The 16906-nt window shown below is 34.8% G+C and overlaps 1 protein-coding gene across 4 annotated transcripts in view; it reads right to left on the bottom strand.

Moving 5' to 3' along the window:
• Positions 1-7866: 7866 nt before the first annotated feature.
• The window catches only part of LOC129449278 (protein phosphatase 3 catalytic subunit alpha), a 113399-nt gene continuing 104359 nt past the window's right edge, over positions 7867-16906 (bottom strand). For 2 of the 4 annotated variants that reach the window (XM_055212065.2, XM_055212068.2), the window contains 2 exons: positions 13350-13379; positions 7867-9659 (listed from right to left, as the gene is read on the bottom strand). In XM_055212065.2, coding sequence (XP_055068040.1) covers positions 9460-9659; positions 13350-13379 — 230 coding nt within the window. In that variant the 3' untranslated portion in view covers positions 7867-9459. The remainder of the gene's footprint in view (positions 9660-13349; positions 13380-16906) is intronic. The other 2 variants (XM_055212069.2, XM_055212070.2) reach the window with 1 other exon arrangement.

Raw genomic sequence — 16906 nt, 5'->3', positions numbered from 1 at the left:
CTATCTCCGGTCCTGTGAAGCACCAGCAAGACCTCACGTAATTGCGTAGTGATGTAGAAAGGTCACGTGTTTCATTTTAAACAATAAACTGACACAAAAATATTAATTAGTATCATTCAACATACAACAACGTCGGACTCGTAACGGTCCTCTTTCTGGGGCGGAGTTTCGCATACGTCATCCGTGACCTCTTGACGTGATGACATATTACGTGAGGTCGCGCTGGCGCGTAGACGAGAAGTTGTGGTTTAAAAGTGATAGATAAGAAGTTGTGGTTTAAAAGTGCATATTTTTTATTTTTCTTGTCAAAAATGACAATTGTTTCACAAGATAAGACCCTTATGCCTCGTTTGAGATCGTTTAGAGTCATTTGAAACTCTGCTGAAAAAAAACGTTAAGTGTTGAGTTAAGTGTTGGGGTCCATTAATGTCCATTAAAATGAGAAAAATCCTGGAATAATTTCCTCAAAAAACATAATTTCCTCTCGAATGAACAAAGAAAGACATCAACACCCCGGACGACATGGTGGCGAGCAAACCATCCTGATCTCTTTCAAGAAAATTGACCAATCCTTTAGTATATAAATTGTTAAGTTTACCAAACTTGGGGTTTACATAGTGCACTTAAATAATTAAGTTCACTTGGTGTTTACAAATACTGAACTTAAATGATCTTTAACATCTTCCATGAGCTTGCTTTGTTAGTGATTATAATGCTAGCTAACTATGTTTAAAGTCAAGTTCAGGTTTAATCAGTGCTTTGATTTGGTTTCAAAACCATTGCAATAAAAACATTTTTTGAAGAAAAATATTAGGCTTTTCTCTGTGCACACATTTCCTACCAGTACAATGCTGGCTGTATTATTTGTATCCCATGCCTTTAAATACACTAAAGCCCTTTTCACACAGACATTACGGAAAATACACGGAAAATGCGTCTGGGATTTAGGCTTGCCGCGATAGTCGGTGAAACGGTGATAACCGGTGCTTCAGCCTCTCACCGGTTAGATCACTTGCCCACCGCGACACCGTCTTTCACCGTCGTTTTGATATTTTTGTGTAATTTAATCATTTAGTTTCGTTAGAGAGAGCAAACTGAATGTGTCTGGTGCCTGAATTCAGCGGGGCTGAACGCGCTTCACGTCACAAAGCAGCAGGTGTCAGATTTCATTTATTCCTGTCAGAGTTTGCGAGGCGAGCTGACTGACCAGACGAAGGCAGAAGCCGCGTGCTTACTCGTTTTTGTTATAATACACATATATGATTTTTTAATATAAGCGAGATCGTTTTGTTGTTGTGTTTATCATCAAGAAAAATAAGTAATCCATCATTCAAGCAGTGCTTTATGGAGAAGTAGCCGGTTGCTCTGCTTGGGACTGGCTGGTTCTTTGAGAATTACCTGCGCACATTGACTCAAGCACTTAAGTAAACCAGCTGTTGCACGCGCATTGCATGCAAATTCATACGCAATTTAACGCAGCGTATGCAAGCACTGCATTTAAACAGTTGTGTAATTCAAAAGTGAAAGTAAAATGTGCACGTCTGCATGCGCATTTATAAGCCCCTCCCACACGGTGACACCGGTATCACCGGGTTTGTGACGCGCTGATTAACCGGTGGGAAAATTGCGTCACCGCGGCAACCCTACTAGGATTTGTCCGGGATCATTTTAATTTTTTGGTTCTTTCACACTGCAATGATTTGTTTCCAGAATCTGTGTGTGCATTTACACACATGCCGTAAAAACACGTGACGTGTTTGAAGTCCTGCACTTAGTAGTTTTTTTTCTCCCCGCAGCATCAGAAGTTTGCTTATTGTCCATGCACGTGCATTTTTTGTTTATGATAAGATGAAAAGCGCGTGACGCGCTAGTAGTAGCATATGCTGGTGAATGATCTCAGTGGATTTTTGATGAGCTCCCTGATTTGTTCTTCAGTCCAGTTTGCTGACATTTCTCATCGTGAATGTTAATGTGCACTTAAAACCTCCGTTTTAAATAGCTGAACCATATTTGTTGTTGGGATGATGCACATGCAATTTTGTTTATTATAAGCTCATAGGAGCATGTGATGCATTTTTCTATTATGCTGCTGAATGATCTCAGCTTCAGCGTGGATAGTGACAAGCTCCCTGATCTCTGCTTCACTCCAGATTGCAGACATTTCTGTTAAACGATTAGTCAATTTTCTTAAAAATGTCATCCAAAATGTTCATGTCGTTCTAAGTTTGTCGACCCCAAAACTTAACAGTTTTAATGCAGTTTAAAATTGCAGTTTCAAAGGACTCTAAATGATCTCAAACGAGGCATAAGAGTCTTATCTAGCGAAACGATTGTCATTTTTGGCAAGAAAAATAAAAAATATACACTTTTCAACCACAACTTCTCGACTTCCTCCGGTCCTGTGACGCGCCAGCACGACCTCACGTAATACCTCATCAAGTCAAGAGGTCACGGATGAGGTATTGAAACTATGCCCCAGTGTTTACATGTGTGGAGAAAGAGGACCGTTCTGACGTTGTTGTATGTGGAATGATACAAATTAATGTCTTTATGTCAGTTTATTATTTAAAACAGTCTGCAAATGTGTGTTTCATATATGTAACACGTGACCTTTCCAGGGCATTACGAAATTACGTGAGGCTTAGCTAGTGCGTCACAGGACCGGAGATAGACAAGAAGCTGTGGTCCAAAAGTGCACACTTCCCATTCTTCTTGTCAAAAATGACATAGTTTCGCTAGATAAAACCCTTATGCCTCGTTTGAGATCATTTAGAGTCCTTTGAAACTGCAATTTTAAACTGCATTAAAACGGTTAAGTGTTGGGGGTCCATTAATATGAGAAAAATTAAAAAAAATTTTTTTGAGGAAAACACTTTCTTCTCGACTGAACAAAGAAAGACACCAACATTTTGGATGACATGGTGGTGTATTTTGAATAAAATTGACTAATCCTTTAAAGAGAGAGTTCACTAAAAAAATGAAAATTCTGTAATCATTTAATCGCTCTGATGTTGTTACAATCTGTATAAATTTCTTTGTTCTAATAAACACGAATGAAGATATTTGGACGAATATTTGTAACCAAAGCCTCATTCACTTTCATAATAGGATTAAAGAATACTATGGAAGTGAATGGGGCTCATGAACGGTTTGGTTATAGACATTCCTCCAAACATCTTTCATCCTGTCTACAAGAACAAAGAAAATTATACAGGTTTGTAACAACAGAGAGGGAATAAATGATGACAGAATTTTTTTTGGGTGAACTATTCCTTTAATCTGCATGTAAATTCTCTGTTTTAAAGAGTTGAACCATAACTTCTTTGTGATGACACGTGCATGCTCACTGCGGCACGTCCATTACACCATTGTTTTTGTCTTTGTTCACACACAACCTTTCCGTTAATGTTATTATGCTGTGTTACAGGTCCCCTTTACTGGAGCGATCCCAAAACATTTATGGGACGTGTTTGTGTTCACACAGAAGGCTCTCTGCTAATTTTATGCACATTTCTGGGAACAAAGTGCGTGTGTAAATGGGGTTTAAATGAACTTTAATTTAAACTCAATAACTTAGACTAAGCGGAGGAGCTGGAAAGAGCAATTAATATAACAAATTATTTCCAGCTCAATCAATTTGAAATTTTGTGCTTTCATTTTTTGAATTTTAAAAGAGCTGTAAATTCAAGTTCATTCAGTTAGTTTGCATATTGATTTTTTTAAAGCAACCTATTTCCTTAAATTTGGACACCAATGCAACCACTGTCAATGAACACTGTTCCCATTATTTTAGTGCATTATTTTTCCATTTACTAGCTCATATTTTAAACAGGTACTGGTGAAAGCTTTCAAGAAATAAACAAGAAAAAGTGCATACAGCTGAATTAACTGGCAGGTGTCTCTACAGTGTGTGCATATGGTAAGGAAACAATGACAGTCATCCTATCTAGATGCACTAAGTATTCCGTCACTGTGCAGCCAACAATTCAATGCGTCCTAGGAAACAAAAACAATATTTAAACTGCAGCTCTGTTGTTTTAAGATGCAGTGGAATTTATTTAGAGAACATTTCGTATGTTTTGAACAAGGAAAGGTATAGCGTACAACAAAGAAATTAATATCAGCTTTTGCACTCTGAACATTTAGGAAATCTCCACTCCCAGGTGAGGAATCCCGGGGTTTTGTAAATGTCCATTATGCATGTTAACTGCTATGAACCCAGTGTGAATGTGGACAGGAGATATTGGGTAATGTTTGTGCGAGGGGCTTATCACATTCAAACAGCAGCACAGGAACCTCCGTGTTATAGCTAAAACGTGATCGGTGTCTGTGTGGGGTGGCACAGGATTGGCACACAACTAAAATACAAACGCAGATGCAAATCAGAGCTTTAGTTAGAACATCCAATTAAATCATCAATTAAATTCCCTATTTAAAAGACAAGTTCGGTATTTTACACTTAAAGCCCTGTTTTCAGATTGTTTATGATATAATAGAACAGTTTTGACTGAAATTTAGACATATGATGCTGGCCCGAGAATTTTCGGTTTCTGTTGTAACCCCACCACCTCTACAATGGCTGCATTGGTGCACTGGAACAATCATTCCTAAAATGCATTAAACTTTCGTTTACAAAGACGTGAAACTCACCGAGTGGTCAGGGGTGTTCACTGATATGCTCACACAAAAATCGCTGCAAAAGATGCTTTCCAACAGGTGTTTTGGCATTCGTTGTTAACTTGTGGACCTATTTTTCCAAACACCTCACACCTATACATTCTTCCGTTGAGAGCTTGAATAATAGACACTCCAGCCCAGTTGGTGGCGATAATCCACCTTTGCCAATTGCAAGAATACAAACGGGTTCTCGGCGCGGAGTACTACCGTACCTCACAGCACATCTAATACAAGTCAATGGAGTTGGCAAAAACTACGATAAAACCTGTTGGAATGCGTCTTTTGCAGAAAAAATTATCGGGCCAGCATCATATGTCCAAATTGTAATCAAAATCGTTCTATTTCATCATAAACAGTAAAAAAAAACAGTACCGCACTTTGTTTTAAATGTGCTACATAAATAAATTTTACTTACTTAAAATGTAAAAACTATCTTGTGTGAAACTTTTGATATTCATTGGCCTAAGTTTAGACAAATAAAACTAAAACATATTATTTTGCAGTTTCTATACACATTGGTGGTGGTTGAGGAGAATCCCCCATTCATATGTAAAGTGCTTTGAGGTCTGCAGAAAAAGCGCTATATAAATGTAACAAATTAAACTTAATTATTGTTTTAATGCATTCATTTTAAAGTGCCTTCTAATTATTAAGACATTAACCCCCATTCCTTACCGAAGTTTTGATTTATTCCATCTAATCCCAAAACAGGATGTGAGAATCTGCTTCCTTCCTTCCTTCATTCCCCATTGTGTCTCACACAGAGAAAGACCAAGGAAATACAATGTCATAGTTTTGAAGTTCTGCATTTGAGTAAACTGTTAGCATTCTGACCCAGCCTAAAGGGCCATGTTTACAGGAAGCAAAAAACTGTTTAAACATGACAAGATAAATTAGAAATCTCAATTTATATCAAATACAGCTGGCCAATGAATGCAACTAAATCTGTTTTTCGTGATTTAATGCGGGCCTGGGCAGCCTCATAGTAAACACTAGAAGATGTGATTCTGCAAGTTATAATGAACAGAACACATGGTGGGTTATTAAATAAACCTATGCTGGGTTTATTGTTTCAACTCATCGTTGGGTTAACAACAACATGTTTTCTGTCCTAATTTAAAAATAACCCAGTGTAAGATTTCTGAGACTGAAATTCATGCACTCTAAAAATGGCTGGGTTATTTTTGACCCATAATGGGTAAATATTGGACAGAACACGTGATAGGTTAAAAATTGACCCAACTCCTGGATTATTATACCCCATGGTTGCATAACAACAACCCAACATTGGGTCATTTTTAACCCAGCACGTGTTCTGTCCAATATTTACCCATTATGGGTCAAAAATAACCCAGCCATTTTTAGAGTGTGAGAATCGTTTCACCCATGACTGTACTTCCAAAGACACAAGTGGATGAACCATAAATCAAGGCCAGATTGCCATCAAGCGAACAATTAAAGTGAGAGTTTAATTAAAAGGATTTCCTTAATCTAATGTGTTATTGGTATGTTAATGTCTGAAATGATATCACATTCACAGGTGTTACCTACTGGAGTTGTTTTTAAAGGAAACAGCCCTCCCTATCATTTATAAACTTCCTTTCCACCTATTTAACAAAGGTGTTTTCATAATGCCTAGAAACGTGTCGTCTTGTTTTGCCAAACATTTGTCAAAGAACTCAATTGGGTGGTCTTAAGGAAACACCTTATGGGCACTGCGCTGCCAAGTCCTCACTTCCCATTTGGCTTTTATTGCTGGATTAATCTTTGCTGCCTCCAGGGATGTGGGACAAACACTTTCTAGGGGGTTTAGTATATAGACCATCAGACAAATTTAATTTGAAGCAAATGCATAATCAATCACATTGAATTTTCCCCGCCCCGGACATTCACATTTATGCATTTTGCAGACGCTTTTATCCAAAGTGACTTGCAGTGCATTTAAGCGTTAGTTTTTTTTAATATATATATTTTGCAGTGCATTTCCTGGAAATGAACCCATAACATTTTGCACTGATAATGCAATGGTAAAAACCTCAAACCAATAACAAATGAGATTTGTATATTATTATTAATTTTTTGACAAATGAGGATTTGGGATTTACTGCACACTGTAAAAAGTAAAAGGTTGGATCAACTCAAAAACTACTTTAAAGGCAGGGTGCATGATTTCTGAAAAAAACTTTGGAAAAGGTAGTCAGGCTGAGTGCCAAAACACACTTGTAGCCAATCAGCAGTAAGGGGCGTGTCTATCAAAGGAAGGTCCAGATTCTATTGGGGTATGTTTAGGTGATTTCAAATGTCAACATTGCCTTTCAGAGATCATGCACCCCGCCCTTTAATTGATAACACCTAACTTATATTTTTAAGTTGAAAAACTTAACATTTTTACAGGGTTCCCACACCTTAGTAACTTTAAATTCAAGGACTTTTCAGGTCCAAGTACCCTCAAATTCAAGGACTAAATGTGGGGACACATTTCAAGTGAGAGCAAGGTTACATCATGTTACCTTTTAAGATACATTGTTACAGTTCCCTTTCGAGGGAACTCGCGCTGCGTCACTGCGGTGACACTTTGGGCACGCCTCCAGGGGTAAGTGCGTCTGAATGAGTATATCAAATTCAACCAATGGTGAGACTTAACGACAAAGACAGGGTGATGCGAGAGTCAGGAATTATATCGCTATCTTTGCCAAAAACTGCTTTACAGGGACGCAGGAAGTATGGCAAGGGAGATGCAGCGTCTCGTTCCCTTCTCAGGGAACAACAGTTACATACGTAACCCAAGACGTTTTCATGTGTCAAACATAACTATGCAAAAAAAAAAAACATTTTGGTATAAATCAACATTTGCATACAGAAGATATAAGCATTTAAAGCGAACAGTTTAGCACGTGTGCTTAAAAAGTCTAGAATTTTTATGATATTATCCTACACTACACAGGAAATAATCTGGATATTTTTTCCAGAAAACTTTTTGCATAAAATAGATTCAAGCACTTTCAATGACTTTTCAAAAACTTCCCAGGGCCTTGAATTTTTTTACCCAAATTCACAAACTTTCAAGGACCCACGGGAACCCTGTTTTAGTTGTAACCAATTGAAGCAATTTTTTAAGTTCATCCAACTTTTTACAGTGCAAGTCAAGTAAACTCAAAAGCACTTGTTTAGAAAGAAGTTTCACAAGGCTAAATTTCATGCACATTTTTATTGAACAGTAATATAAAATACCTTTTCATAGTTGCGAGTGCATGCGTCATCTGCCAACAGTTTGGAAGTTAAATTATAAAAGCAAGGCTTCATTTTGTGTAGTGAATTACTTGGGCACTTAAGCAGTTGTTTAAAAAAACATCGATGGAGTTTGTTTTCGTAAAGTATTTAGCAATAACAAACTGATATACAAAGCAGAATTAATAATAATAATCAATAATAATAATATGCAAATTACACTTTTTTCGTCTGTGGCACCTTTACAAAAAAAAGGAAAAATTCTAAATCTTGTATGACACTAACAACTATCATGCATTTTGAGTTTGACATTAGAGAACCACAAACTTATTTCACATGAACACCTACACATGCTATATCAGACTACTGGTGTACATACAAGCGATTTTGAAACCATGATTCCTCATCATCCAATATTAATAGTAGATGCTTTGATTACAAAACAAGTTAAAGGCCTGAAGCTTTTCCAAGTGTTATAGCTAAGAATGACGGTACATTTCCAGGATTTGTCCACTAAGCACACTACAGGTAAAAACAGGCCTCGGCAGCCAAGGTAATTCAACATCCTTAGGTAAATCTTATAAAACATGCATAGGCAGATGCTTTCCATTAATCGCTTTTTCTCTCTCGTCCTCATTCATATTTTTTTTTTACAGAATATAGGTGCTTTATATATAATTTTTTGTTCGCAATATTCGAAAAGAAAAAACACGGAATTTCCAGCAAGCCACGATAAATCTAGCCCCACCCCATCCCGAATAAAACAAAAGACATATATATATATATATATGCAAATGATAAATGTAAATTCCAGTTCTGAACTCCGAGAAATTCCATATTCATCAAGCTAGCTTGCAATTATACAGAAAGTAGGATCCGAGCACACACACCAAAGAAACCTGAGGTATAAGCATAATCTGTACAAAACCATAAAACGTTCCATTTTTGGCATTATAACAATGTTGCAACATTCTTTTAAGACTGCCTAATTTACTCTAGAGCTAGTTTATAAGAGTAGCAAAAAGGTATCAATAAATAGTCCTTACTTAGTTTGTACACCCTTTTTATGTTAAAAACTTTTTTTTAACGTTCTGTCTATTTTAGTGCTGTATTTTTGTAAACGTACAATAGTTAGTAAGAAGTAACACACGAAAAGAGAAAAACAAAACAAAAAATCTTATATCCAGTAAGTAAAGGCCTTTCACATAACATCTCTCGGTTGCCTGCCGTAATTCCCTATGCCAAAACCAAGTTCCCCCCAAATCGTTCCAAAAAAATAGAGTGAACCAATGAGAACTTTTCATGGTTTCTACAAGCGAAAATAAAATAAACGTAAAATTTAAAAGGCATATCCAAAGACTAGTGAGTGTCACTCTGAATTATGTTTGAAATGCTTCTCTCCCCATCCCTTGCTTCTCTCCTTTATCCTGTTCTCACTTCCTCTAACTCAAACTCTAACACTCCAAATCCGTCCTTTCCCTCCATCAGCAATGGCATGGAAAAAGAGAGGGAGAGGCTTAATCGCCACGGCGACTGTGCTGGACCGATGCGGAATCACTGGATGTTGCCGCTTCCGCTGCTGGCCTTGCCCTCTGTGCCGTTGGTCTCGGACGACAGTGCTTTATTGAGGGAGTTCAGGCTGGCGTCGCAGGGCATGGTGTCTCGACGGGGCGGCATTCGCTCGTTGATGCGGTCCAGGCCTTTAGCCTCCTCGAAACTGCTGATCTTGTGCTGGGGCGAGAAGCCTTTGATTGCTGGGGTAGGAGGAGAGAAAGATGATGTAATACGCTGCCATTCAACAAATACACACTGCTTGAAGTTCACAATTCTTCTGTAAAGCTTGACTACATTTGATATACCACTTGAGCCCAGATCAGTGTACCCAGCCAAAACATTATGAATATCCAAAAAATGACTCTTAAAAGTAAAGGTGCTTCACGGTGCCATTAAAGAACCATTTGGGTCTTCCATGACTTCGCCTTTTAAGCATCTTTATTTTTAAGAGTGTATAAGCGTAAAAGCAGCATTTCCTAAACAGAACTTTAAGCAATGTATTTTGTTGGAACACAAAATATCCACACTGGTCACTAGTCTTGGGTTTACTGGGGCGGTGCTGGGCTGTCTCAGTTCTGGAGGGCCTTGGAATGAAGCCGAATCACTTGCTTATCAGTCAATGTGACACTAGGATATCCTTCGAAAACCTGAACATTCTCCGGCTATCTAGAACAGAGCTTCCCACCACTCTCGAAAACAAATGTACAAACTAATAAGGTGGGGACAGGAGGGGGGGGGGCAAAATGAATATGTGGAAATGCTAGAAATAAGCAAAAGAAGACAAAAAAAGACTAAATATGTAAACGCTTATCACATTGAAGATTTGGTAAATATAGACTAACAGGAAACTTGGTGCTAAGCTAACCACATGTTATGCCTGTTTAAAACATGCAGCAAACTATAGGAATACAATGATCGAATTTGTTTGGTGAGAAGATAAATGTTCTGGCTACTGTATGGCTGCCATTTGGTCTCTGTATTTGGATTGCTGCATAGCACAGGGCAGACACAGGTTATTAGCATTGTTACAAAGAGACATACAAAAACACAAAGACATAAAGAATAACCACAAGGAAATGTAAACCATTTGAAGAAGGAAACAGATAGGAGTATTGAACACCTCTATCTCTACGAGAAATGTTCAAGAAGAACAACCACATAAAACATATATGCTGTAAATAGCAGTTAGAACCCTGCTATTTGATGAGTAGCTGGCATTGTTCTTGCAAAAGTTTTTGACCAAATGTATGAGCACTTTGAGTTTAAGGCAATGCATATTATAGTTAAAGTGTGCAAGAACAGAAGACAACTACATCAGAACATTGTTTTAAAGGGGCCCTGGCGACAGCACAATTTTGCAGAAGAGTAACCACTGATCTCGCGGGAATTTGCGCACATTTTATGAGTTGGCTAATTCGTTTTCGAATTCGTATAAATTGAATCATACAAAAATGTATTACAAAAAACCCCACATCTAGCTCCAACGTCACACACTGTAAAAACTGAAAGCTGTTCTACTTAAACTTATTTCAATTGGTAACACCTAAAAATATATATATTTTTTCACTTTAAGTAAAAAACTAAGGGGGAATAAAAAAATGACTTAAATTGGTAAAACCTAAAAAATACATTTTTATAAACTCATTTTTTCTCACTTTGAGGGAAAATTTAGGGGAAAAACTTTTTAAATTTATTTCATTTGGTAACACCTAAAAAAAGTTTTATAAACTTAAATTTTCTCACTTTAAGTAAAAAATTAAGGGGATTTTTTTTTAAAATGACTTAAATTGGTAACACCTAAAAAATAAAGTTTTATAAACGTAAATTTTCTCACTCTAATTAAAAAATTGAAAGGTAAAAAACGTTTAAAATTACTTCAAATGGTAACACCTAAAAAATAAAGTTTTACAAACTTAAATTTTCTCAATTTAAGTAAAAAATTGAAGGGTAAAAAACGTTTAAAATGACTTCAATTGGTAACACCTAAAAAAGAAAGTTTTATAAACTTCAATTTTCTCACTTCTAGTAAAAAATTGAGGGGATTTTTTAAAAAATTGACTTCAATTGGTAACACCTAAAAAATAAAGTTTTATAAACTTAAATGTTCTCACTTTAAGTAAAATATTTAGTATTTTATTAAAAAAATTACTTAAATTGGTAAAACCTAAAAAAATAAAGTTTTATAAACTTAAATTTTCTCACTTTAAGTAAAAAATTGAAGAGGAAAAAACTTTTAAAAATTACTTTAATTGGTAACACCTAAAAAATAAAGTTTTATAAACCTAAATTTTCTCACTTTAAGTAAAAAATTGAAGGGTAAAAAACATTTAAAATGACTTCAATTGATAACGCCTAAAAAATAAAGTTCTATAAACTTACATTTTCTCACTTCTAGTAAAAAATTGAGGGGATTTTTTTTAAAAATGACTTCAACTGGTAACACCTAAAAAATTAAGTTTTATCAACTTAAATTTTCTCACTTTAAGTAAAATATTTAGTATTTTATTTTAAAAATTACTTAAATTGGTAACACCTAAAAAATAAAGTTTTATAAACCTAAATTTTCTCACTTTAAGTAAAAAATTGAAGGGTAAAAAATGTTTAAAATGACTTCAATTGGTAACGCCTAAAAAATAAAGTTCTATAAACTTACATTTTCTCACTTCTAGTAAAAAATTGAGTTTTTTTTTTTTAAATGACTTCAACTGGTAACACCTAAAAAATTAAGTTTTATCAACTTAAATTTTCTCACTTTAAGTAAAATATTTAGTATTTTATTTTAAAAATTACTTAAATTGGTAACACCTAAAAAATAAAGTTTTATAAACTTAAATTTTCTCACTTTAAGTAAAATATTTAGTATTTTATTTAAAAAATTACTTAAATTGGTAACACCTAAAAATAAGGTTTTATAAACTTAAAATTTTCTCACTTTAAGTAAAAAATTGAAGGGGAAAAACGTTTAAAAATGATTTCCTTGGTAATAACTAAAAAATAAAGTTTTATAAACTTAAATTTTCTCACTTTATGTAAAAAATTTAGTATTTTATTTTAATAATTACTTAAATTGGTAAAACCTAAAAAATAAAGTTTTATAAACTTCAATTTTCTCACTTTAAGTAAAAAATTGAAGAGGAAAAAACTTTTAAAAATTACTTTAATTGGTAACAGCTAAAAAAATAAAGTTTTATAAACTTAAATTTTCTCACTTTAAGTAAAAAATTTAGTATTTTATTTTAAAAATTACTTAAATTGGTAAAACCTAAAAAATAAAGTTTTATAAACTTAAATTTTCATCCCTTTAAGTAAAAAATTTAAGCAGATTTTTTTTTAAGGTGTTACCAACTAAAGTAATTTGATCCAACTTTCACTTTTTACAGTGCATGTGTAAAAGCAAATTGTACAAAAACGTATGAACATTGTCGTAAGAATAAATACGAATTAGCCACCTTGTAAAATGCATGCGAATTGCCATTAGATTGTGTTGAAAATACTATTCATTTCAAATATAAGTATTTACAACTACAATAAAACTGTGTTGGCACAAAATAGACTTATTTGTTTAAATTCACACTAAAATTTCCTGTTGGCATGAAACACCGAAATATCATGGGTTTTAAACAGATACATTACGTTATCAAAAGACAAATACATTGACTGTGTGTCATCCACAACAACTTCAAACAAACTGCATTTCTTCCCCTTTAAAACAATCATGGACTTTTTTGTGTTTTGTCTCAAGTTTTCCCATTTCTGCCCGACACACTAACAGCACAGTTTATTTGCCCAGACACCCAACACACTACACAAGCTACATTGACATGGATGAACCCAGTATGACCCTTTATCTGTTGCACAGAAGGAGAGGAAGGGGCTGTTGACCTATTTACCTTTATCTGCCTCTATAGCCTCAATAGTAGCTGAAGAGAAGAAGAGGGGGTTGCAAAATGAATGAGAGAGGTGAGCAGAACAAGTTACATTGGTCCAAGTCACATGAGTAGCAAAATAAGCCCAATCGTCAATAAAAATACACAAGGCCTACTATGGGGCCAAAACAGAGGGAGAGAGAAAGAATGATGGGTGATTTGTCGAGCGGTTTTACATGAAGTAGTGTAACACATATAAAGAGTGGAGAAAATCTGGTGTTTGACTATGAGCAATGACTGTGGTGCACATAAAAAGCTTAACGTGTTTAGTTATAACACACTTTGGAAATAAATAAAGACATATTTTTTTCTCTAAAAACAAACAGTTAAAGGGATAGTTCACCCAAAAATGTAAATTACCCCACAAAAAAATCCCCATTTTAAATTTCCATTTCCTGACTGGTGTTTTGTTTTGCTCTCTCTGTTTCCATGTTTGTGACTTCACCGCTACATCATATGCAGGAAACGCACTCTCTACTTTATGTGAGTCAGTCATTATACTGTTAAAAAAAGTTGGTTCAACTTAAAAAGTAAGTTACCTGGTTGCCTTAAATTTTTTGTTAATTCAACTTAAAAAATATTAGTTGACAACAATTTTTACCTTTTTGAGTTAACTTATATTTTTAAGTTGAACTAACAAAAAATTAAAGGGGTAATAAGTAGGATTTACCCACATCTAGTGGTGAAATTGTATTTTGCATTAAAACGAACAGTGCTCTCTAGCGCCTCGCCTTTCCAAATGCGTGTTGCAACTACGGTAGCCGTTATGTAATCACTGATCTCCTTGTCCGTTGCAGCTGGTTCACGTGTTCTGAATGAAAACGCGTTGGTAGGTTAGTGCTTTTTGTCCCTCTCTGCTATTATAGTTTATCAATACGATAAATTGAAACACTTAAACACTTAAAATCCTACTTACAGTCCCTTTAAGGCAACCAGGTAACTTGCGTTTTTTTTATTTGAACTTTTTTGTAAAGTGCTATTTTAGTTCGTAAAGTTTTAAATATAGATATTTTTCTTACAAAATCGCATTGAATGCCCCCAGAAGGCCTCTATTAACCCAATGGAGCCATGTGGATTACTTCTGTGAAGGGTGGATGGATTTTTTGGTGTTAATATCAGAAGCACCATTTACTATGTTTGTCTGAAAAAAAGATACTCTCATATACATCAAGAATGTATTGAGGGTGAGTAAATCATACTTTTTATTTTGGGGTGAACTATCCCTTTAAAGCAATCTGTAGAAAGTATGAGTTAACATTAGTTAACCTACATGAATTGCAACATCAAAGCAAGAAGAAGTGACCCAAAAGCTGGGCTAAAGAGTGAATATGAGTTTAACAGGGTTTACAAAACAATCCTTACAACATTTTATCGTTGTAAAGTTGTGTCTACAGAGTCAGAAAAAAGATCATCACAATTTTTGCATTGTGTGATTGTTTTCGAACTTACCCCAATCCATACCCAACTTACCATGTCCATAAAGTTTACATAAACATATAAATCAGAATAAAAATAAAAATCTAATTATAAAACTAGGGCTGTCAAATGAAAAAAAAAATTGACTACTGATAACCCCATCATTTTTTGTAGTTAATGTCTTAACGCATTCTGTGTTTTATAAATGATAAAATAAAATATGTTTAATTATCGGATATACATGCACATCCATATAATAACATTGTGTCTATTATAACAATTCTGTGAACTACTCATAAGTACAATTAAACTTGCGTTAGTGATTTAAAGCTTTTATAACAAAGAGTGCAAAAATATTTTATGGTTTTGATTCATAATTTAACTATCTATACATGTGTGATCTGCTATAGTGAGACAATACTGAGTTTAAAGGGATAATTCACCCAAAAATGAAAATTCTATCATAATTTTCTCACCCTCATGTTGTTACAAACCTGTATTTATTTAATTTTGGGTGAACTATCACTTTAAGCTCTGACTGGTTTCAAATCAGCTACGACGAATCAGTTTTTAGAAATAAAACTGCTATGATGTAGGGCTGGGCGATATTAAGCAAAATTCATTTTTCAGTAATTTGAGGATGAATGCCCATATATAATAAATATCTCGGTATCTTCTACAATGTGGAATAAATGTTTATATGCAAGCCAACAAACAAAAACTAATTAATACATTTGATGGCATTGATAAACCTGTGGCGGTTTCCTGTGGCGGGGAAGAAACAAAAGGCACTCGGGTGAAGGAAAAATGCCGGCTGTTGTTTGTTCTCACACGACAGCATCAAGCTTCTGTCATGCTAACACATTGGGTCTCATTCACCAAGCATGCGTACGCAAAAATTTGTGCATGAGATGTGCCAATGGATGTTTTCACAAACAAATCGTGATTCAACAAAAACTTTTGTATCAAAATGTCTTCAAATGTACGCAAAAATTCAAGAAAACCTTAAACCACTCGTACGCAATAATCATGTACAATATAATCAATTACTAGGCTATAATTATAATGTTTATAATAATGTTGATATATAAAATTTACATGATTATATTTTATATTATATAATTTTCTGTATTATATATTAATCTAGATTATATATTAATATACATAATCTAGATTTAACATAATCTAGATTATTATTATTATATACATTATATTATATATTATTATAGCCTACTTATTTTTTCTAAACATATAAAGAAGATGCGCGTAATGACAAATCTTCACGCTTTGTCACGTCATGTAAATGTAATGAGAAGTCCAAACATCAATCACTTGATCTCCTGTCTGTTTTATTTTGGATACAGATACGCGTCTCTATCATATTAAATGTCATACTTGTTAAAGGAATAGTCTACTCATTTTCAATATTAAAATATGTTATTACCTTAACTAAGAACTGTTGAATCATCCCTCTGTCATCTGTGTGTGTGCACGTAAGCGCTGGAGCGCGCTGCGACGCTACGATAGCATTTAGCTTAGCCCCATTCATTCAATGGTACCATTTAGAGATAAAGTTAGAAGTGACCAAACACATCAACGTTTTCCCTATTTAAGACGAGTAGTTATACGAGCAAGTTTGGTGGTACAAAATAAAACATAGCGCTTTTCTAAGCGGATTTAAAAGAGGAACTATATTTTATGGCGTAATAGCACTTTTGGGAGTACTTCGACTCGCCTGAAAAGTCTGCTCCCCTTCTCACTCTCATAATGGGAGAGGGAGGGTGTTACTGCGCCGAGTCAAAGTACCCCCAAAAGTGCCACTACGCCACAAAACATAGTTACTCTTTTAAATCTGCTTAGAAAAGCGCTACGTTTTATTTTGTACCACCAAACTTGCTCATATAACTACTCGTCTTAAATAGGAAAAACGTTGATGTGTTTGGTCACTTCTAACTTTATCTCTAAATGGTACCATTAAATGAATGGGGCTAAGCTAAATGCTATCGTAGCGTCACAGCGCGCTTCAGCGCTTACGTGCACACACACAGATGACAGAGGGATGATTCAACAGTTCTTAGTTAAGGTAATAACATATTTTAATATTG

The sequence above is a fragment of the Misgurnus anguillicaudatus genome, chromosome 21 (assembly GCF_027580225.2).
Source record: "Misgurnus anguillicaudatus chromosome 21, ASM2758022v2, whole genome shotgun sequence".
Taxonomy (NCBI): Eukaryota; Metazoa; Chordata; class Actinopteri; order Cypriniformes; family Cobitidae; genus Misgurnus; species Misgurnus anguillicaudatus.
The sequence above is the reverse complement of the archived record's forward strand: the minus strand, read 5'-3'. Positions and strand labels throughout refer to the sequence as shown.